The sequence below is a fragment of the Leishmania donovani genome, chromosome 15 (genome assembly GCF_000227135.1).
Source record: "Leishmania donovani BPK282A1 complete genome, chromosome 15".
Classification (NCBI taxonomy): Eukaryota; Euglenozoa; class Kinetoplastea; order Trypanosomatida; family Trypanosomatidae; genus Leishmania; species Leishmania donovani.
This window is the reverse complement of record NC_018242.1, coordinates 21,854-43,756: the sequence shown is the minus strand read 5'-3', so window position 1 is coordinate 43,756 and position 21,903 is coordinate 21,854. Positions and strand designations below refer to the sequence as shown.

The window sequence follows — 21,903 nt, the reverse complement described above, 5'->3', positions numbered from 1 at the left end:
TCGACACCCCTCTGTTGCTGTCGCTGTAGATTGAATCCACCGGCGCCCTTCCTCTCTTCCCTCTTACACTCATTGCGCAGGTCGCACGGCGCAGTGCTTCTTTCTAGTTTTTCTTTTCCTGCTCTCCTTGAGCGCCGAAAAACAGACGCGCGCAGCTCCGACAGCATGCGAGGCCGCGGACGTTCACCTGGAAGTCGCGGCCGTGGCGGCGGCGGACAGCATTTCTATGGCGCACGAGGCGGGTATCGTGGCGAGGGTCGCGGCGGCAGAGCTGCACACGCGCCTCGAGGTACCGACTCGGCCGCGCAGGCGTCCGATGAGCTCTTGGAGAACACATCTTTGTTCTTCAGCGGCCTGACGGGCGGGCGCGGCGTGGCGCGGGCAGCACCCACGACTAACGGCGCCGCCGCCTCCTCGTCTTTGGCGTCTCCATCGTCGCGGCTCTCCTCGGCAATACCGTCGGAGGGCGGCGACGGGCCTGTGCAGTGGTGCATGACCGGGGCTGCTCGCGCGGCTGCGGCCATCGAGGGCAGCGAGCAGACACAGGAGAAGATCATGTGGCTGGAGCTGGGGCTGTGCAAGGCTCTCATCCGCGCTGTGTCGCACCTGGGGTACATTTCTCCCACACCAGTGCAGGCGGAGGCCATTCCTGCGGCGCTGCGCGGGGCCGACGTGTGCGCGCGAGCCGTCACGGGATCCGGCAAAACCGCTGCCTTCCTGCTACCGCTGGCGCACCTGCTCCTCACGCGGCAGCCGCAGAAAGCAACCACGCTGAACAGTCGACGCCGCTTCATCCGGGCCGTTGTGCTGCTGCCGACGCGGGAGCTCGGTGTGCAGTGCCAAGACATGCTAGCGCAGCTCCTCCAGTTCACTTCGGGGCTGACGGTGGCGCTGGCCATCGGCGGCGTCGCGCCTGCCGCGCAGGAGGCCGCGCTGGATGCGGTGCCGGATATCCTGGTGGCAACCCCTGGCCGGCTCGTCGATTACATTCACAACTACAAGAACGGGGCCGGCCTTGACCTGACCGGGGTGGAGGTGCTGGTGCTGGATGAGTGCGACAAGATGCTGACGGTCACTCTGCAGGATCAAGTTCTGGACATCCTGCAGCACATCCCGGAAGAGACGCGCCAGGTGCTCATGTTCTCTGCCACCATGACGAAGGAGGTGGACGAGTTCGCCAAAGAGCACCTCTTCAAGCCCATCAACGTCGACATCGGCCACATCGCCTTGCAGTCGAAGCTCCGGCAGCAGTTTGTGCGCATCCGCACCACCCCTGTGACGTTGACTTCGACTGCCGACGACGTAGATGCCGCCGCCGTCTCCACTGCAGAGGCGGCAGCGAAGGACGGCGAGACGCCGCGTGAAAAGCGGCTGCGCCAGAAGCGGAGCCGGGCAGAGCGGGCGTCGGCTGACGACGCAGATGACGGGCGGGACGACGCTTCCGCCGTGGAAAGCGATCAGGAGCATATCGCCAAGGTCAAGACGCGCTACCTCGTTGCCCTTTGCCAGAACTACCTAAAAGACAAGACGATCATCTTCTGCCGCTACCGCACCACCACGCATCGACTAGCTCTCGTGTTCAACGCACTGGGCCTGCCTGCCGCGGAGATCCAGGGCAATCAGCTGCAGGAAGAGCGCTTTCAGGCCTTCGAGAAGTTTGCGCGCAGCGAGGTGCGGTACCTCATCACCACGGACGTGGCGTCGCGCGGGCTCGACATTCAAGGAGTGGCCACGGTGCTCAACTACGACTTGCCGCCGACTCTCACTGCCTACATCCACCGCGTGGGGCGCACCGCGCGCATTGGGCAGACCGGCACCGCGGTGTCCCTCGTGCATGAAGTCGAGGACGCCGACATCATGCGCAAGATCCTCTCGGTGAGCGGTGCCATCAACGAACATCAGGTAGCGACTGTGAAGCGCCGCGATGTGCCGGATGCGCTGTTGGCCAAGGCGACCAAAGACATCGACGACATTTTCCCGCAGGTGCGCGCACAGCTGGCGGCCGAGCAGCTTGAGGAGAAGATTGCCCAGGCTGAGAAGCGCTACGGCACGGCCAGCGACGGCTTCCTCAACGAGGTGACGACAAAGGCGAAGCGGGAGTGGTGCCTCAGCCGCGAGGAGCGCAAAAAACGCGACGAGGAGGCACGCCGTCTGTACGAGAAGGAGGCGGAGGTGACTATCAACCACTTCCAGAATGAGCTGTCGAACTTGGAGCGGGAGGAGACGGAGATTCTGCAGCGTCAGCGCAAGGTGCGCCGCGTGGAGCGGGAAAAGAAGATGCACGAGGCGAGCAAGATCAAGGCCCGCGCGTGCGAGCTGCGCGCGAAGAGCGAGAAGAAGATCCAAGCCGGCGTTGTGAAGAAGCTCAAGCAGCGAAGGATCCGCCAGGCTGCCAAGGAGCGGCGTGCCGAGGCTCGCGCGCAGAAGGGCGTTGCTCCCTACAGGCACGGTGACGGTAAGCAGCGCAACAAGAAGTCTCGCCATAAGAAGCGCATGAAGAAGCACTGAGAAGGCAGCAGTGGCGGCGGACATCGGCAGGCGTAGACGTGGGTCGCGGCGAAGAGGCAGAGGAGGCTGAGAAGGGCGGTGGCGACGCGGAGTTGCTAGTGTCTCTATGTGTCTCGTTGCGTGTGTGCATCTTTTCTGGAGCTATCGGGTGCTCTCTTGTGCCGTGCCGCGAGTCGGCCCTCTCCCCCACGAGGGATGCACGCTCGTCTCCTCTGTTCGCTCGGCCTTTGTTTGATCCACCTCCCGCGCTTCCTCCATACACCTGCCCACTCGCACCGCCCACGCATGCAGGGTATGCGGGCACAATCGTATAATCACCTGTACTACCAGTGCAGCCATTAAGTGGGAAGGAGGGGCACTCTTGATAGTGGCGGCTGTGCAAGTCCTGAAACGTTGCCCATGCTGCCCTTCTGTCCGCCTATCTCTCCGCTCCTGCACATCACGAGGCCGTGCAGGGAGACCGGCGCCTCCCCCTCCCTCCCTCCCTCCAAACGCGTAAGACACGACTAACTTATAGCAGGAAGAACAAGGCGAAGAAAGAGAAGGCGAGCGAAAGCGCACGGCGACGCGCGAAGTCCGCCAGACGCTACCCTTCCACCGGGGATGGCCGCCGGTGCCAAAGGCGGGTGAAAGAAACGGCGAAGGACATGCTGGACGGCTCTGCCACTGGGGCCAGCGCTGCACACGGATCTTTCCCTCTCTCTCGTAGTGCGTGCAGGCAACGGCTGCTCTCTCACACTTCCGTTTCCCCCCTCTCCCATTCTCCCTCTGTCTTCTGCTCTTTGTCTTCGCTCTTGTCGTTCGCTCACAGCTTCCCGCCGGCGACCGTAATGGCGGGAGGGCGGGAAGGTATGGGACAGGGGGAGAGGCGGCGTCTCTGGGCGGCGTTCTCTTCCCCGCCGTGATGCTCTGTTTTCGTTTTGCCTCCTCTTCCACTAAGCATGCGTGGACTAGAGAGCGATAAAATCGTGCGCGGTGCGGTGGCACACTCGCCCGCGTTTAGCGTGTACAACGCCCGCTTACATTCCATCTCCTCTTCTCTGAACAGCACACGGCTACCCCCGAAGCGCTCCTCGAGAACGTGCCACAAAGATTCCTCACGAACGCACGCCCCCCCTTCCCCGCAAAAAGCCGTCGATGTAGAGGTGAAGCACAACAGAGAGACCACTACCCCCTCCTTGTGGAAAAGGCCACTCGCCACTGTGAAGAGGTTGCTTTATGCATGGCGCACAGACCCTACCGATGCCTTCGAATCCGAGGCTGCTTCGCCCTATTCACGCGTAAACAACAGCCCTGTGCTCGGTTACCACCGCGATCCTTGCCGTCGGAGGAGTGCCAGTGCGTCGAAGCTCGCGAAGGATGCCGCGGACTGATCGAGGCTCGCTGTGCTAGGAGTGCTTGACCGTGACATGGTACGTGAATTTTGTGACGGTAGTTGGGACTCTTTCACCGGTGCTGGGTCGTCGAATCAGCGCTACTGCACGGCCCTCCGCGACCCCGCGTTGCGCCACGATAGGATCATACACCTCATCCCGCTCTGGTGGCATCGGTGAGAGCCCTCCATTGAATAGTTCACGCGTCAGACGATGTGCAGTCTTCTCCACAGCGAAGGGGGCGATTATTCCTTTTTGCAGCATCAATGGCGTGCCGAACATGGCAGACGTATTCGCAAGCAACTTTCGGGGTAGAAGTGGGAAGAGCGATCCTTCGTGATTAGACTCACGGCGCCCGTCACTACCGCGCAGCCGTACCAGAGTGCGGCACTTGGGCATGAGCGCACGGAGGCGCTGATCGTTGGAGGTTCGAGGCTGCAGTGCCATAAAGGGGAAAGCGGGTCGCCAGACGACGCACAATTCCGCAGCAGGGCGCGCGCGTTTCTTCTTTCACCAGCTCAGTCATGCGTCTCCGCAGGGGAGGCAGGATAAAAAGCCGAAAACACATGAGCACACGTGCTGATCCGCCATGGGGCGCTCACTCTGCCGTAGGCCCCCTCCCCCTATATTAATGCACGTCTAAGCCCCTCGCACATTTCACCCCTCCAAGCAGGAACAGGGAGATGAAAAACGAGAGACAGGAATCATGTGCCCCCCCCCTCCCCCCGCAGACCGCCGTTTTCCTTTGTTTTGCTCTACAGCTGGTAGTCACATGTGGTAGCCGGGCCAGCATTGAGAATGCCACATGCTTCAGATGCGGCGGCCATTGCAATGATGGTTGGCTGTGCTCCGGACCAGGCATCAAGGGCCCCTCCCCTCGTCTTCTCTCTCGTGGGGCACCTTGACGCATATGGTGAAGCTCGCTCACTGCGATACCGGAGTTCAGGTATGTATGGCTTCGTCTCTGACATAGCTGGGTGTGCTGTGTGTGGGAAGATGATGTGGGAAGGGAAAGGCGCCATGCATAACCGGCAAGTGGGATGTGCTTGATGAACATGCGGCCGATAGTAGCAGTGAAGGAATGCGAGGCGGGGGGGGACAAACGGAAGATGTCAAGCAAGGGAGAAGGTACCGCGTGCCCCTGCTGAAGAGATGGCCTGCCGTTTTCAATATTTCTTTTCTTCGGACCCGACGAAGACAATTCGCTTTCTGCGACAGATGCTGGTTTTCAGCCCTGTGCTCCACTATCGAAATCGTGGCAATCTCCGATTTCTCAAGGCTCTACACCGCAGATTCGAACAAGAAGGGATAAGGAGAGTAAGATGTTAACGGGTACCGGCCACCTTCCTCGCGAGAAGCTTTTTCCCTCAGATGCGGCCGTTCTCGGGGAAGGCAACTGCAGCAGCAGCTCACCACCATCCTTGTGGACCACGGAAAGTCAAATCGCGGACATCTGAGGGGCTACACTTCAGGGTGTCCGCTCCCCCAATCCACCGTAGATGTCTCTACCTCTTTTCTGGCCCCCTCCCCTCTACCGCCTCTCGCCCTCTTTTTCTGTCTTTGCGCGCCGTTTTATCGCACACAGAACGCCACTCACGGAGGTAGAGCTGCAGCCACTGCGACGCATACCCACACAGATATATACGCATTCCTACAGGCGCACACGCATTCAAACGCACACGGCGTGACACACACTCTCTGTCTGTCTGTCTGACTCCCCTCTTTTATTCAGATTACCTTCTCGTTGAGATTTGTGTGTTGGGTCGTTCCCTACCCCCTCTTCGATACACATACACACGCATATATATATATATATATATATACTCCTCATCTTCCCTTTTCTTCGTCGTCGCCCGCCTCGTTTGATGTTGTTGCTGCTGCTGCTGCTGCTCTCTCCTTCGCACCTTACGCCCGCCTTACGCACGACTCTCCGTGCATCTCCCCTCCCCTCCTTTCTTCCTCTTCATGTGAGGTGGGCTGTGCGAGTTGACGCGAAGCGGACCACACAAACGCATACGCACGCGCAGACTCTCTTTCTCTCCGTTTAGCCCTTCTCGTACATCATGACGTCTACGTCGCGCGCCGAACGGGAGAACCTAGTCTCCGTCTTTGCCGGCGGGTTTGCCGGCGTCTGCTCGACGTGCGTTACGAACCCTCTCGACACTATCCGCGTGCGCCTATCGGCCGGCCGGTCTGCCACAGGAAAGTCACACAAGAGTCTCCTCATCACAGCACGCGAGCTCTTCAACGAAGGCCTCTTTCACGCCTTCAGTCGCGGTCTCGGTGCCAACATCATGGCTTCCATGCCTTCCAACGCCATCTACCTTCCCACCTACCGCTTTCTCAAGGGCGAGCTCGCTGATTCGAGGGTGAGCGAGCAGGTGCGACCGATGATCTGCGCCTTTGGTGCCGTCACGGCGACTAACCTGACCCTCTCCCCGCTGTTTGTGATTCGGACCCGTGTGCAAGTTGACGACAAGCTTACGATTCACCAAGTGCTGAGCGATGTTATGCGCCGCGATGGCATGCGTGGCCTCTACCGCGGCACAGTCACCAACATCGCTGGCCGCTTTGTAGAAGAGGGGTGCTTCTGGACCGTGTATGAGCTGCTCAAGCGTGTGACGCACGAGGGCAGCTTCGGCGAGCGCGGCTTCTGGTGGTCCTCGGCGGCGATGGTGTCCTTGACGATGATAGCGAAGCTAGTTGCAGTCGGCATTGCGTACCCGTACAACGTCGTCATGAACCACCTGCGCACGGTGAACAAGGTAACGGGGGAGCACGACTACGTGCGGGTGATGCCAACAATGCGGCACATTTACGCAGCGGACGGCTTCCTCGGCTTCTACAAGGGATTGGCCCCGCAGATGCTACGCAGCGTCATTAGCAAGGCCACGCAAATATACTCGTTTGAGCTGGTGCTATTCACCTATGCGCAGGTATACCACCGCAAGCCACTGCCAGTCCCGGCGGTGCGCATCATCGACCCTGCCGCTGAGTCCGACGGATCGGCAGTCGAGTAACGCATTAGAGGCGACAGAGAGAGGCAAGAGAGAGAGTGGGGCCGTGAGTAAAGGGCGGGCAGTTCTGCTACAAGAGGGGATGGCAGGGACTCTCGCACACGAGGCGGGGCGACGCTGCCGGTCGCTGAGCGTTCTTTTTCACATCACTACCTCCCTGCGTTTCCTTCCCCTCTCCCCTTCCCCTCTCTTGCCGTCCCTCACCGCAGGCACACGTGCGTTTGCGTACAAGAGGCTCGTGGAGAGAAGAACCCGGTACGTTCAGCATAGAGTCTGAGTCGCCCTAGTTGCACCAGTGAGTGAATGAGGGAGGGGAGGGCGGGCGTGGTGGCTCCCCTTCGCTTCTTCCCTGTCCACACGCTCACTTGCCTTCTTTGCGTCTCCGCCCCATCACACGGGGGCCCTCTTCCCGTGGACACGGAGGGAGGGAGTGGGGCCGACATTGTAACGCAGAGAAACAGATGAGACCAACACGCACACGCACAGACACATACGCCAACGCTGCGAAGACACCATCGTGTGCAGTGAGAAGGCGAGTCTCGAGCAAAGGAAGAAGGAAGGTGAGGGAAGGACTCTGCCACATATCTCTCGCTTCTGTCTTTCTCCCCTCTCGTTCTCTCTCTGCCCGTGCGTGTGGGCCGCTCGCTGCTGTTGTTGACGACTGAAGCCGTGATGATGACGGGGGTGTCACCTCGGCGTGTGTCGTCTCTGCCACCGTGAGCACCTCAGCAAGAATCGTCAAGCGTGCGCAGGCTCTAATGCGACCTGCCCCGCAGGGGGAGGCCCGCGTGCAAGGAGACACAGAGCTCTGCACGGCTCACTTGATAGCCCCGAGCGTATCCCTTCCGCATCGCTCTGTTTTGACGTCTCTGGGCCATCTTTTGCCTCCCTCCCGTCAACTCCTCTGCTCCCCTCTCGCTCTCGCCTTTCATGTGTTCATGTCTCTGGTGCTGTTGCCGCGGACTGGGTGGTGACGGCGGTGGTGGACGGACATCTCCCGTGCCTCGTGCCTCGTCGCGTATGGCAGCAGCAGCACACATGCGCATGCACAGTGCTGTAGAGACACCTACCTTCTCTTCTTGCAATGAAGGCAGCTAGCACCGCTGCGCCAGCGCCTCAGACGAAAGCGGCTGCAGAGGCCAAGGCAGCCGCCGCCACCACGGCCGCCTCTTCATTGTCTCTTTCCCTCCTTCAATACGGTGCCTCTCTCTACGAAGCACATACGCACCTGCCTGAAGCCGCCGCGGCGCGGCTGCCCCTCAATCGCCACGCTGACTACCTGCGCCATTTTGGCTTTAGCATGGAGCGGGAAAGCAGGGGCGCGACTGCCCCCGGGACGACGGCGGCGCTCGACAGCACCAGTCCAAATCACAAGATGCAGGTACCACTAGACGGACGTCGGGGCAAGAGGGCGGAGACGGACACCTCTTACGATCCCGTAGAAGTCGCAGGCTGGGGCCTGCCAGAGACCCTGCGATGCGAAGCAGATCAGCGGTGCAACGCCGTTGGATCGCTGAGCGACGCCACGGAGTGGTCGGCGATTGCAAAGCAGCTGGTAGACCCCTTCATGACTGTCACGTGGCGGCAGACTGCTACGCAGTGCACCATCAAGAAGGCGTGTTGCGTGTACATGTGGCTGTGCTCTCACATGACGCTGCAGGTGAGCGTGCCAGGAGCTGTAGAGAACGCCAATGAGGACAACGGAGGTGCCTCGACGGTCGGTCTACCGTCCGCGGCGAAGGCGGCGTCGTTAGCGCGCAATTCCAACCGCCCGGCGCGCAAGGTGAAGGAAGTTCCGGCAACGCTAGAGCCCGCCGCTCCCCCTGATCCACTATTAGTGGCGCTACAGACGCGGCGCGCTCCAGCGCCGGTTCTGGCCGACGTGTACATGCACATGCTGACCAGCGTCGGCGTCGTGTGCGAAGTCGTGGTGGGCCAACTAAAGGGTGCGGCCCCGGAGGAGGCGTTTGAGTGGAGTTGGAATATGGTGACGGTAGACGGGAGGCAGTACCTTGTAGATGTGTCGGCTGCCTTGTCGAATGGGGTGCTGCGCAGCTCTGCGTCCCATTCAGATGTGTCGTCGTCTGTGGCGGTGCACGAGGCCGGTAAAGGACAGCGAGCGGGCAACGCAGCGGGCCGTGGCAAGGCGGCCGCCCCATCGCAGTCATCGCCGCCGGCGGGGTCAGGGGCGGTGCCGTGTAATGAGTCCTTTCAGCTGCTACCCGTTACCCCGGAGAGGCTGCGACGGGAGTTCTTTTTCTTTACTCACCCAACCTACTTTCTCGCCTCTCACCTCCCTGCAGACCCCGCGAAGGCGCTCGTGCGAACAGCCATGAGGGTAGTGCAGTGGGGCGTGCGCCCGCGCCTCACCCCTGCTTTCTACCACTATGGGCTGCAGCTGGCTTCCCACAAGACGCACAGCGCCTTTGCCGCCAGCGGGTCGCCGTCATACGTGTCGTTTGTCAATCACCACGCCAGCACGACGGAGCTGTGCTGCGCTCTGTACATGGGCACGCTGCGGACCCTTCCTGAGGATCTTTCACAGACAGCACCCCTAGGGGCGGAGTGGGTGTGGCACCAGCGCGAAGAGAGCACCAGCACGGACACCTTCACCCTCACTGTGCCACAGGCGGGCTACTATGTACTGGTTATCGGAGCGCGGCGGATTCGTGCCGACCCATACAGCGCCGTGTTCACCGTCGCTGGAGAGACGGCGTTCACGCCGGTGGTTTCGTACGAGATGCGCGTCGGCTTCACGCCGAGCAGCTCCCCAGTGCTGCCGCGCCAGTACCTGTCGCCATCTATTTGCCGCCTCATAACTCCTTTGTGCTCGCAGATCTTGCCGGGGAAGCACACGTTCTGCGTAATGCCGTCGTGCAGTAACGTGCTGGCAGTGGCCGTCGTGAAGTTCGTCGCCGTGGCGGCCACCCGTACGCTTCTTTCGTTGTTGACATTCCAGCCTCGCAACGCTGCTTTTGAGGGCGACGTGGATGTGCGCAGCGGGGACGGCGTGGAGGTGTGGGTGCTGTACGGCGCGCCGGATCGAAACGGGCAAGAGCTGAGTCAGCGCACTGCAGCTGCAGCAGCGCCGAAAGCGGCGGCGACGGCTTGCGCGTCGCCCACCGCAGCCGCGAAGTTCAAGGCGACCGACAAGAAGAAGAGGGAGGCCTCGGCTGAGCAGCAGCAGCAGCTCAGCGCGCTGGAGTCACAGCTCACCCACCTCACGCAGGCGCTGCACAAGGGTGAGGTGTTCCAGCGCTGCGTCGGCGGCATCGAGGTGCGCCACTTTGTTTCCCCTGCCGTAGTGGGTGTGATTCAACCGCAGCCGATTGTCGAGCAGGAGCAGAGTATCACACTGCGCCGACTGGCCGGTGTGACGGATGCGCTGCTGTGCGAGGCAGAGGAGGTGGTGCGACGCCAGCCGGCTCCCGTCGGCAGCTACTTTGGCGCTGCCGAAGCCGCTGCAGCGAAGTCATGAGGGAATACGTGAGGAGAACAGAGCTGCCGCAGAGGTACTGTGCGCAGAGGAGATGTACAGATGCGCGCACATATTGGCCTCACCGCTGCACTGCAGCACACGCGTACATCGACGTGTGTATGTGCTTGGATGCTCTAGCCAGCACATGTCTCTCTCCCTCTGTTTGCGCTTCATGTCTCTCGCCGAAGGGGATGCAGCATCCGCCGAGGGCTAGCCAGGGTCTCATGGTCGGTGCCGAGGGCGATCCCACGAGAGAGCCACTAGAAAGGCAGACAAAGGGTCAGCAGAGCGGGCGAGAGGGCAACCGCAGGGGTGAGGGGCACGTGGCACTCTGGAGACTCACATGCTCAAGTGAGCATCCGCCGTACCGCTGAGATGGGGAGAGGGAGGGAGGGGGAAGGGGGGGGGTAGCGTCTGACTCTCCGGCGGCCTCATGTCCATGCCCATTCTCGTCGCCTCCCTTCCCCGGTGTGTTGTCATTTGCGAATGCCTTTTCGTCTTCTACTCGATGTGCAGTATTGTGTGCCCGCAACAAGCGGCGCCGCGCGACTTTCTAGATCGTATTTCTCTGCCAAGGAGACAGTGAGAAATAGAAGCGAAGGCGAAGATGGTCGTCTTATGCGTGCGCCGACCCGAGTGGCTGCTGATGCACTGCCTTCCCTGTCTTACGTGCCCACCCTTGGCCCTTCGGCACTGGCGTTAGCACTGTAGAAGTGACAGCGGCGTATGCGTATGGTGTACGTTCTGTGCTCTCGTGCAGTGGTCGACTCGGAAGTTGCGCTAAGCCTGCAGCATCGATGCAGTGCCCAGTGAGCGCGTGTGCTGCGGGTAGTGCCATGCGCCGCTGCTCTGCTACCCACCGGTGCTCGCACAGTTGTGCGCCCTCCCCACCGTCAGTGCCGAAATATTCTCATTTCTCTTCTTCTTTCGCGCATTCTTCTCCTTTGCGTCACTTGCGCAGTTTTCTGAGCCACTGCTGCTTCGGCCATCGCAGCCGCCGGCTCTCCTCCGGCGTGGCGTGGCCCCATCCTTCTCCCCATCGAGGCGCTCTCCAAAAAAAAAAGCAGGAGACGCCAAGGCGCGCTGCCGAGTTGCTTCTTTTCTCAAGGGCCGCACCACAAGACTTCATGCAGTCTTGCGCGGTGATCGGCTGTGGCCCAGCTGGAATGGCGGCCAGTACGGTGCTGCGGCAGAGCGGGTTGCTCGTCACATGCTTCGATCTTGCCCCCGAGCCGGGCGGCATCTGGGCCAGCAACGCACGCGACATCTTCTCCAGCCGCGGATGCGTCTCTCCCATTTACCCGTCTATGCGCTGCGTGCTGCCCAAGGAGCTGATGGCGTTCAGTGACGTCCGCTTCGACTACGCCGTCGCGCAGTTCCCGCACCACACGGCGGTGCGGCACTACCTGCACCAATACGCTGCACAGAAGGGAGTACGGTGTCTCACGCGGTTCAACACGAAGGTGGAGTCCGCCCGCTTCGACTCGGTAGACCGCATGTGGAAGATCATATCTGTGAATGTTGTGAGCGGCGATGTCATGGAGTGGTCCTTCGACAAGGTGTGCGTGTGTACCGGGCAGACGCAGGAAGTGCGCTTCCCCGCCGGAATGCAGGAGGCACTGGAGGGGTATGTGCGCGAGGGTGGAGAGGTGCATCACGCTGCGCACGTGAAGGACTTCCGTTCGTTTCACAAGAAGCGCGTCGTCGTCGTCGGCAACGGCGTCTCCGCTTACGACTACTGCGTTGAACTAAAGCGGATGGGGGCAGAGGTGTACCAGAGCATCACCGCACCGGCCCCCTCCTCGGCATCATCTGGTCCTCAGACAGGCTTCGCGTGCTCCTCGCTCACCGCCGAGCTCTGGAAGGACATGGTGGTGGCGCCGTGGGGACGCGGGGGGGCGACAAAGGAGGTGTCGGATGTGCGGGTGGCCGCCGACGCCGTCACGCGCATCGCCGGCCTCGCGGCTCGCCTCCCGTGGCTGCACAACGATGCGCACGCGGCAAAGGATGTGGTGCGCAAGTGGCTGCGGTACCGCAATACGCGGCTGGAGGTTATCCCAGCGGTGGGGCTGCCGCTTGACAACGACGGGCGCGGGCTGCGCTTTGCTGCCGCACCGTCGGTGCGGCGGAGCACTGCGGACATTGTGGCGGAGGCGAAAGAGCGCGTCGGTCACCTCGACGTGTCGTCGGCCGCGCCGTCTGCGGAGGTGTTTGTCGACAAGGTCGACGCTGTCATCTGCGCTACAGGGTACAACCGCCGATACCCTTTTCTGCACCCCAACGTGCGCCGCGTGCTGGAAGAGGATCAGCTTCTGCTCACTTCGTCTAACTCATCATCTCCGTTCAGCACCTCGAGTGACGCGGCAGGCGGTCCTCCAGCGGCCAGCCGTCATGGGCTTTACCTGGGGACACTTTGGTGCGCCGAGCCTTCGTTGGCGCTGGTGGGCTATCAAAAGGACCTGCTGCCCCCCTTTCTGTTGTTTGAGGCACAGGCGCGATTCATCGCGTACGCTTTCACTCAGCGTATGCCGATCCCCGACGGAGCGGAGGAAATGCGCGCGAAGGAGGACGCTTTAGTGAAGGCGAACCCCGCCCTGGCTGACCTGTACAGCGGAGACGGGGTGGGGCTGCACTCGGCGGCCTACTTCAACGTCCTCCAGCACGAGCTGGGCGTGAGCTCCCGCGACACATACACCTCCAAGGTGCTGCAGCGACACAAGTGGCTTCTGTGCTCCACACTGGTGCGCATTTACCACAAGTGCCGCTCCATGGCGCCCCTCAAGCGCAAAGAGCAGCACCTGCTCTTTAGTAACAAGATTTAGCGATGTGGCGAGGTGGGCCCGTCGGGTGGCTGGGTGTGGGGAGCGCAGCAAGACGCAGCCGGAGGGGCCTTGATGGCACATGCAAGGCAACGGGTGGGGCTGGATAGAGAGACAGCAGCACATCTGCACATCTGCGTGAGTGAGCCTCTCGGCTTTGTGATGCTTTGCGGAGCGCGCCCTCACAGCGCCCCCTCTCGCTGTTTTGAAGCTCTCTTTTTCTCTGTTTGCATCCGCCTTCTCCTCCTCCGGTCGTTCGGATGTTTGTATATGTGTTGCTTCTCGCCGTTACCGCCTGCGCTGTGGTCGTAGTTTGTTTTTCTGCTGTTGGGCAGCGGCCATGCACAGACTCCGCCAGACGTTTCGGGCGTGTCACTCCCGCCTTTTCTTTGGCGTCACCCCGGCAGCCGAAAAAGCGCAGTCGCACGCCCACGCACGTACACACAAACACACACACACACAAACGTCTATCCGCGCTGCACCATTGGATGTGTAGATAAACAGAGCGCGCGTGCTGAATTCGTTGCGATGGGCGTAGTTGAACGAGTGACACGCTGACAGAGCATCCCTCGACCACGTATGCGTACACGGGTCCCTGGCATGCACCCTCGCTTCTTCACCCCTACGCCTCATGGGCGCTTGAAACGGCCAAATCACATAGAGGCAGTGCAAAGGGCCTTTTCGTGCAACGCACAAGGGCAGTGAAACAACGCTTCGACGCATATCGTGGCAGGCCTGCATTGGATGGAAGGACGCTACGAATCCCTCTTCGTGTTAACGCGCAGCGCATGTACCTTTCCCTCATCCCCCCGCCTCACCACTTCTTTCTTCCTCTATCTGCCTTTTCGGCACTCCTCCCCCCTCCGCACCCGAACTCAATAAAAAGTCGAATACGTGTCGTCGCGTGTTTCTCTCTCACTCTCGCTGTGACCCGGTGCTGCTGCGACTTCTCGTCTTTCTGCTGTTGATCCTGTGCACGTACCCGTTCACCCACACATACTTGGCTCGTCATACAGACCCACACGCACGCGCACTCTTTTCCATCTTTGCTGACCTTTGCACTCGCTTGTGCCTGTGTGTGTGTGTGTCGCTGTTTGCAAAAGGCGTATTGGCGAGGAGGGGCTCAACATACATTCCGCCCGTCTGTTGCTGCAGCTGGCTGGTGTCCCCCTCGCTCCCTCGCGCCGTTGCGCTGCACTGCTTTCTTTGCCGTGCTTTGTGGACGGTACGCGCTCTGTCTTTTTTTTTTGCCGCTTCTTCTTTCGCTCATTTCCGTCACAACTCTTTCCACCACCGCAGCTTCGGCGACTTGACGCGCACCGACGCGTTACTTCCTTTACCCCTTCCTCCTGTTACAGGAGCTCCTCGCCTCGTCGGCTTGTCTTTCGCACTTTTTACCATCTTCCTTTATCTCGCGCGATGCACCGCGCCCTCTCGCTGTCCTGCCGCTCCAGCGTAGCTGCCACTGGTGCTGCGCCCTCGCACACGCTGCTCACGGGCGTACGATGCTGCAGCACGGCCGCTGCCGCTGCTGCTGCGCCTGCGCCAGCCACACCCCTCACGAGCCCCGGCTCCAAGACACTCATTCGGGACATGCGCCCACGCGAGTTGATGAAGGAGCTGGACCGCTACATTGTGGGCCAGAGCGAGGCGAAGAAGGCTGTGTCGGTGGCGCTGCGCAATCGCTGGCGCCGCCACCAGGTGCCGAGCGATATTCGCGAGGAAATCGCGCCAAAGAACATTCTTATGATTGGTCCAACCGGCGTGGGCAAGACGGAGATTGCCCGTCGCCTCGCCAAGCTCGTAGATGCTCCGTTCGTCAAGGTGGAGGCCACCAAGTTCACCGAGGTCGGCTTCCACGGCCGCGACGTGGAGAGCATCATCGAGGACCTCTATAAGGCCTCTTTGTCGCAGACCAAGCAGAACATCCGTCGCCAGCATGAGGAAGAGGCGAAGTTGAAGGCGGAGGACCGCATTCTTAAGTCTTTGGCCGGCGTGTCAGACGGCTTCCGGGAGCACCTGCGCAGCGGGGCATTGGACGACATCGAGGTCATGGTGGAGCTTCAAGAGAAGAAAGAAAAACCCAAGACAGCGAGCGGCGAGGGCGTCTTCATTTCTCTTGACATCCCTTCCATGATGGGTGGGCAACGCCAGCAGACGGTGAAGAAGGTGATGAAGATCAAGGACGCTTTCCCGGCTGTGCTGCAGGAGGAGCTGGACAAGATGATGGACACCGAGGACGTCACGGCTGAGGCGCTGCGCGCCTGCGAGGAGGACGGCATCGTTGTCATTGACGAGATCGACAAGATCGTGACGGCAGCGGGCGGGTACAAGGGCCACCAGGCTTCCGCCGAGGGCGTCCAGCAGGATCTGCTACCGTTGGTAGAGGGCACCACGGTGTCGACGAAGTTTAATGTGCAGGTGAAGACGGACAAGATCTTGTTTATCTGCAGCGGCGCCTTCCACAGCGTTAAGCCGTCCGACATGCTGGCGGAGCTGCAGGGCCGTCTGCCCATCCGCGTCGAGCTCCAGCAGCTGAGCAAGGAAGATTTTCACCGCATCATCACCGAGCCTCGTTTCAACCTTATTGCGCAGCACAAGGCGATGATGGCTACAGAGGGCGTCGACCTCATCTTTGAGGACGACGCGCTCTGGGAGATTGCTAGCATCGCCGCGTACATCAACTCGACAGTGCAGAACATCGGCGCCCGCCGCCTCATCACAATCACGGAGAAGGTTGTTGAGGAGATCAGCTTCGAGGGACCGGAGCGAAAGAGCGAGAAGTTTGTCATTGACGCCGCCTACGTCAAGAAGGCCGTGGACAAGATGGTCAAGAAAGTGGACATCAAGAAGTTCATCTTGTGAGGTGGTGTGTGTCTGTGTGTGTGTGTGTGTGTGTGTTTGTGCGTGCGTGTGTGACGAGAGGCGAGTGAGGGGAGAAGCAGGAAGGATAACGGGACGGGTGAGCCACAGTGGTATCGAATGTGTTTCTTCACCTCCCTCTCTTGGTGTTTACTGCTCCCCCGCTGCGTCTCCCGCGGGGGCTCACACCCCCTCTTGCCCTCTTTCGTCTCGCCCGTTTTCACGTTTCTTTCCTCTTGATAGATTCTCCGACCCAGCGGTGGATCGAGATTGGCGAATGCGTTTTGGCGTTGTAGCCGGCAGATGCGTGTGCGTGTGCGCTCACGCCTTAGTTTTTGCCGCGTTGCAGCTCTTATAAAAAATGTGTGCCCATGCTTGTGTGTGCTCCCGGGGCGGTGCAGTCTGTGGGCTTTAGCGCACGTGAGCAATGCTAAGTGACGGCAGTTCTCATCACCACTGCAGCTGGACGATGCAGTGGTGGTGGGGGAGGAGACAGACTACACCGGCTCTGTAGAAGAGGTGGAGTAGCGCGGAGGTGGGGTGGGCTACTACACAGCACGCTTCACTGCCTTAGAGTGCATCTCGTGTGTCGGCGACTGCGTTGGCTGGTCGGCCCATGCGCACAACCTACTCCTCGCCGTTCGCTCTTTTCCACTGCTCTTCGCCATCTCTTTCCCTTCCTCGTGCGCCGCTTGCTGTTCACTTCTCTTGTGTGAGGGCGTTGTGCTGTCGTGGCCTTGGCTCCTCTTCGCTATTACTCAGCGAGGGGAGTTGGTCGATTGCTTCATGTAAGGTGGCTGCGTTGTGTTTGCTGTTGGGTTGTCGCGCGTGCGTGTGTTTGTTTACGCTGCGGAGGTGTCACAGTAGAGCAACAGTCTTTGTGTGCGTGTGTGGGCAGCGGCGCTCTGGCCGAGGGCGCCAAGTGAGGCGAGGAGCGAATATGGACGGCTGTCATGCCCTCTCCCTCCTCCCCCGTTCTCTGCCCTTTCCCACACGGCGTTGTTCCACCGACACGCTTCTCTCATATTTGCTGTGGCTAAGAGAAGGCACACGAATAAATGAGAAACGGAACAGCAAGAGTGAAATGATCAGAGAGAGGGGACGCTCCCTTCCCTCCCTATCCCCAGCGCCGTCTCTCTCTCCCAGCAAGTCGTGCGCGCGCCTGTATGCCTACAGTAGCAGGTGACGTTTGTGTGTGGGGGAGGAGGGTGCGCGTGTAGCCGATGCGCACAGCGGCCCTTCCGCTCCCTCTCTCATGTACTCGGCGCCCACGCATTGCGACGGCCCAGTCGGCTATGCAGCACTGCTGCTGCTGCTGCTCGCCGTCTTCGCGTGTCGTTGCTCCTCCTTCTCCTCAGCAGCCAGAGCCCCTCACGTCACCGGGGCCGCAACAACGGTGCATCCTACGGATGCCGATGCGTGACGAAGGGCCTTTTCGTGATCGCACCTCTTTCCTGTCTTTCCTTCCGGTCTCCGTCTCTACTCTGTATTCCCCTTCTTCCGTTACCTTGCAGCTCATCTGGGCACTTCCCAAGGCGGAGGGCCGTCGCATCGCTTTTTCGACTCCTGCGCCCCTTTTGGATCGCCCTATATCAGGCCCCCGGCAGCTGTGGTTTGCTCGCACGTTCTCTTTTCACAGCCCCTCTCCCCCCGTCCTCTTCCGCTCCCCGCTGGGGCACACTCGATCGAGGAACCTGCACGTTGCGACGGACGCGTGCCTGCCTCTGCTTCTGCGTGTCTGCTCGTTGCACGCCCTCTCTCTCGTTCGGTCATCCTCATTTCGTCGCGCTCTTTCCTTCTTGCTCGTCCCATCATGCGGCGCTCCTCGTCGTGTTTGTATAAGATTCCCAAGAACATGGGTGTGGCGCCGCGCTTCGACACATGGAACGAGAAGTACGAGCCATGGGAGCACCTGAAGCGCATGGGGCGGCTGGCGGGCACCGGCTTCTACATCCCCCCGGAGTGGTACAACCACTTTCGCATGTTCCCGCCCATCAACCACAACTTTCAACAAGAGAAGACGCTCAACCCGCACAACGCGAGTGAGCCGACACAGGATGACACGGACCACCTTTCCGTCGAGCGCATCGCGCTGCGCGATGAGCTGGCGCGCAAGAGCCGCCTATTAGCCTCGGAGGGAATGCGGTACTACAACGTGTTTTGGATACGCAAGCCGCTTGACCGAATGGAGCGGCATTACTACGAGCTAAAGCGCAAGGGCGTAGCGCACTCGGTGGCGATCAAGCGGGTGCTGCAGATGTTCTACGACGACCTCACCGTAAAGAAGCGCGTAGCCGCCATTCAGGCTGAGGAGGCGAAGTTGTCCGGCAAGTACATCTCCATGCGTGAGGCCACAGTCCTCATGGGGGTGCTGACGCAGCTACAGAAGGAGCAGCTCACTCCGCACCAGGTGACGCTGTTGGCCAAAGAGCAACGAGAGAAGGCGCAAGCGGGAGAGGCCTTTGCCGCCACTGTGGAGCGCTCTACCGAGACCGTTGCTGACGCTGCCAAGGATGCCGCAGAGGGCGACGAGGTCATGTCCGCTGACTCCCTCGCCGAGTTGCTTTCTACGGAAGCGGACCTGGACGACAGCAGTCCCTCCATCTCCTACAAGGTCACGATCCACGAAACGGAGCATGACAGCGTGAAACAGCTGCAAGAGTTGGCACTGGACCACACCGGCAAGAGCGACTGGTACACCGGCGCGTCGCCTGTGCTTCACGTGGAGGAGCCGATGCCAACAAAGCGCACTCCTGCCAGCAAGCAGACGGGGAGCTGATACGCCAGCAGCGGCACTCTCGCAGCTTTGTGTCGCCCCCGCTCTGCGTATGTGCTGGCTGCTGGGTATCAGTGAATGGTGTTGGGCTCTACATAGACACATTAAAGTGCTTGAGGGGCACGAGGGGAGGGGGCAATATGAGGAGAGGGAGACGCTGCCGCCGCGGATGTGTGCCTGCGCCACAGCTGCCGGCCCCTCCTCTTCGCCTCTTCTCTTTCGCTGCCTCGCTCCACCACTTGCCACCTCTCTCTCCCTCTCACCCTCCTTTCATCGTGTCCCAAAGCGTAACTTGCGGGGGGGGTGTAGGTGGTGGCGTTGTCTGCACTGCGGAAAGCTGTCGGGACACCACCGTGCAGCTTTCGACCCTCCCGCTTGCACCTTCGCCCCTCGTTTTGCAGTTCGTTGAAGGTTTCGTATGCACGTGCTTGTGTGTCTCTCTGTAGCGGCGGGTGTGCTCCGCACGTCTGGCGTGGTTTTTCTCCACATTAATCGACACGCACCAAGCAGAACACAACGAGATGAACTGAGAGACCCTTTCAGGTGAGCTGAGCGACCACAGCTTAGCGTCGACTGCGCGCGGGCAGCGCGTGCCTGTTCGAGTGTACTTCCTTCAAAGACCACCTCACGATGTGCGTCTATCTCTTTGTGTCCTTCGAGTCAAACATGGAACGATGCCCATGGCAAAGTGGGGTCTTCTCCGCCCCGCACCCCCTCGCCCAGTCAACTCCCTCTCTCGGTGCTCTGCATCACTTTTGCTACGCCTTTGCACCTTCTCTCTCCCCGCCGCAGTCGCCTCCCTGTAGAGTTCCACGTCCGATGACCACGTCGCAGTTCTCTCTTAATTACCTACTTCATCCTTCCGACGTCTTCCTTACTGCCTGCCGCTGCAGCCGTTGCCGTTTTGCACACCTGCAGGGGTCACCTCCACTTGGAGTCTCCCCACGACTCTGTGCGCTTGTGTGCGGCGTACGTGCGCATCGGCCCGCTGCCACCTCCGAGAGATCATGATTCAGCCGCTGCAAAAAAGTTTGTCTCCGCCGGCAGTGGCTACCGATGCAGAAGACTGCAGTGCTGTGGGGGTGAATCGCGGACCCAAGGTGCGGCGCGACGTTATCGCGTCTCGTCTCGGCATACACGATGCCGACCTTCGTGGGACATCGCCAGCGTCGTCGCTGTCCTCTTCCTCAGTGCTGTCATCCGCTAGCGGCGTAGGGGGCGGTGATGAGGACTCAGATGCCAGCGGTAGAGTAGGGAGCGCTGCAGCACGCGCGGTGCCGGTGCGCATGCCCTTGTCCTCCATCGCCAAAGCTGAGGCTGCCTTGCAGAAGACGGTGCATCTTTCGAGAGGCGGCCTCTGCGCGGAGTTCACGGCGGAGGACATCCGGCGCATCTCGGACGGTGACGTACTCCGCTACCTCTCTACCCACTCGAGCGCAAGCGCCGAGGGTGACCGCGGCATCAGGACCGCACCTGTGGAAAGGCCCTGCGCTCCTGTGACGACGGCAACGGACATTGAGTCGCACATGGCAGCTTTGCAGGAGGAGATCAACACTTTTATCACCGTAGTCGACAACGAGGGGTGCAGCTACGAGATCCGCGTTGGGGCTTCTGGACACGTGCAAGTGCCCATCGCAGACGATGATCTCGAGGATAGAGTTTCTCTCCGTGAGGTTGAGGGGGAGATGGAGTTGGTACCAGCAGGTGGCGTTGGGCTCGTTGCCTCGCCCGACGAAGGTGCTGCGAGGACCGAGAGGGTCACATCTGCCGCCGTCTCTCCGCTGTCTAGTGAGGCGACGCCAACATCAAGCCACCCACCGAGCCAGCGCGTGCGACGCCCACCGCTGTCAAAGCCCGTCCGCTCGACGCGGTCCACAGCGCACCACAGCGCGCGAGCGCATCAGGTGACACGCTTCTCCAAATCCCCTCCACCGACGCGACCCTTGGAGTCAAGTCGACTGTCTACAGCGAAGCCGCCGGCGTTTGCTGTGCGGCCACAGGCAAGTCTGACGGATAGCGAGGCGACGCGTGTCGAGCACTTGCTCGACCCCTCCGCCACTGCTGCTCTGATGGCCAACCCGTATGCACTTGGCGCAGAAAAGGAGCAGCGCCTTCGCGCATTGGAGGCAGAGGCGCGGCGCTATGCAGCCGCCCGCGGCGCGGTGATGGCCGAAGACGCTTTGCAGCGCCTCAAGGACGCACCGACGGACGTGCGCGCTGCTGCGTTGCCCGAGGCCAAGGAAGCAGCCACAGATCTCGGAAACGCCTACATGCGCCATGCAAGAGAGCATGAGAACATGATGCATCAGCTGCGCTCCGTCAATGAGCGCCTCCGTGCGCTGCAGCGGCGGGCAGCGGCGGTCGCGCTAGCCCCGGCTGATGAAGTGCCCTCATCTGTTGCAGCACTTCGGCCGTCCTGGGCGCAGACCACAGAACCTCCTATAGAGGAAGAACAAGTCCAGCGCCTGCTTGAGCTCGCTCGCGAAGAGGAGACTAGAGCGAAGGAGGCGGGACTGAACTGCGTTCTACCACCGGCACCGGACGAACCATTCAGTGGGCTGCGCCGCCACTTGGGGGCCATCTGCACGCGCGCAGCCAATCTTCTGGCGACGTACGAGTCTGCACCTCTAGTTCTGCGCTCTCCAGTGGCGCCAGGGGCGGAGGACGCAGACGACAGCGACCCTGAAGCTTAACCCGGCAGATGTTGATGTTGCTGTGTGACTTCGCTTTGTGAACGCGTATCCTTGTGCAGCCCTCGTGGATGCCGTTGGGTTTCTTTCTGCTCTTATGTATCGCGCGTGTGCTACGCTCAACCACACACAGGCAGAGGATAAACGCTTTCTCTAGAGGCTGGTGCGCACTTTTTTCGTTTCTGCGCCGTGTTGGCTCTCTGCCTCATGCAACAGGAGCCAAACACCCCTCCACCCCCCCCCCCCCCGCCAGTCTGCCACGGCCCCCGTCGCCTGGTGCGAAGCATGCCGTTCGCACACGCGTTGCAGCCGTGCGCCGTCCCAGTCAGCTGAGAGCACGGCCTCTGCCTCACACGCTACGCGCCACCGCTCCGCGGGCC

The 21,903-nt window shown here is 60.9% G+C and overlaps 7 protein-coding genes across 7 annotated transcripts; all 7 read left to right on the top strand.

Moving 5' to 3' along the window:
• Window positions 1-555: 555 nt before the first annotated feature.
• On the top strand, window positions 556-2,508 carry LDBPK_150130 (ATP-dependent RNA helicase, putative; the record flags this gene model as incomplete). Its single annotated transcript, XM_003859490.1, has 1 exon — window positions 556-2,508. One exon carries the CDS (start codon window positions 556-558, stop codon window positions 2,506-2,508), a length of 1,953 nt encoding a protein of 650 aa, XP_003859538.1.
• Window positions 2,509-5,944: 3,436 nt separating this feature from the next.
• LDBPK_150120 (mitochondrial carrier protein, putative) lies at window positions 5,945-6,901 on the top strand (the record flags this gene model as incomplete). Its single annotated transcript, XM_003859489.1, has 1 exon — window positions 5,945-6,901. One exon carries the CDS (start codon window positions 5,945-5,947, stop codon window positions 6,899-6,901), a length of 957 nt encoding a protein of 318 aa, XP_003859537.1.
• Window positions 6,902-7,982: 1,081 nt separating this feature from the next.
• On the top strand, window positions 7,983-10,376 carry LDBPK_150110 (hypothetical protein, conserved; the record flags this gene model as incomplete). The annotated part of the gene is made up of 1 exon (XM_003859488.1): window positions 7,983-10,376. The coding sequence occupies one exon, from the start codon at window positions 7,983-7,985 to the stop codon at window positions 10,374-10,376; it is 2,394 nt and encodes a 797-aa protein (XP_003859536.1).
• A 1,127-nt stretch (window positions 10,377-11,503) lies between these two features.
• Window positions 11,504-13,198, top strand: LDBPK_150100 (hypothetical protein, conserved; the record flags this gene model as incomplete). The annotated part of the gene is made up of 1 exon (XM_003859487.1): window positions 11,504-13,198. The coding sequence occupies one exon, from the start codon at window positions 11,504-11,506 to the stop codon at window positions 13,196-13,198; it is 1,695 nt and encodes a 564-aa protein (XP_003859535.1).
• A 1,590-nt stretch (window positions 13,199-14,788) lies between these two features.
• On the top strand, window positions 14,789-16,060 carry LDBPK_150090 (heat shock protein HslVU, ATPase subunit HslU, putative; the record flags this gene model as incomplete). Its single annotated transcript, XM_003859486.1, has 1 exon — window positions 14,789-16,060. The coding sequence occupies one exon, from the start codon at window positions 14,789-14,791 to the stop codon at window positions 16,058-16,060; it is 1,272 nt and encodes a 423-aa protein (XP_003859534.1).
• Window positions 16,061-17,870: 1,810 nt separating this feature from the next.
• On the top strand, window positions 17,871-18,836 carry LDBPK_150080 (hypothetical protein, conserved; the record flags this gene model as incomplete). The annotated part of the gene is made up of 1 exon (XM_003859485.1): window positions 17,871-18,836. One exon carries the CDS (start codon window positions 17,871-17,873, stop codon window positions 18,834-18,836), a length of 966 nt encoding a protein of 321 aa, XP_003859533.1.
• Window positions 18,837-20,119: 1,283 nt separating this feature from the next.
• LDBPK_150070 (hypothetical protein, conserved) lies at window positions 20,120-21,526 on the top strand (the record flags this gene model as incomplete). The annotated part of the gene is made up of 1 exon (XM_003859484.1): window positions 20,120-21,526. The coding sequence occupies one exon, from the start codon at window positions 20,120-20,122 to the stop codon at window positions 21,524-21,526; it is 1,407 nt and encodes a 468-aa protein (XP_003859532.1).
• Window positions 21,527-21,903: the final 377 nt, after the last annotated feature.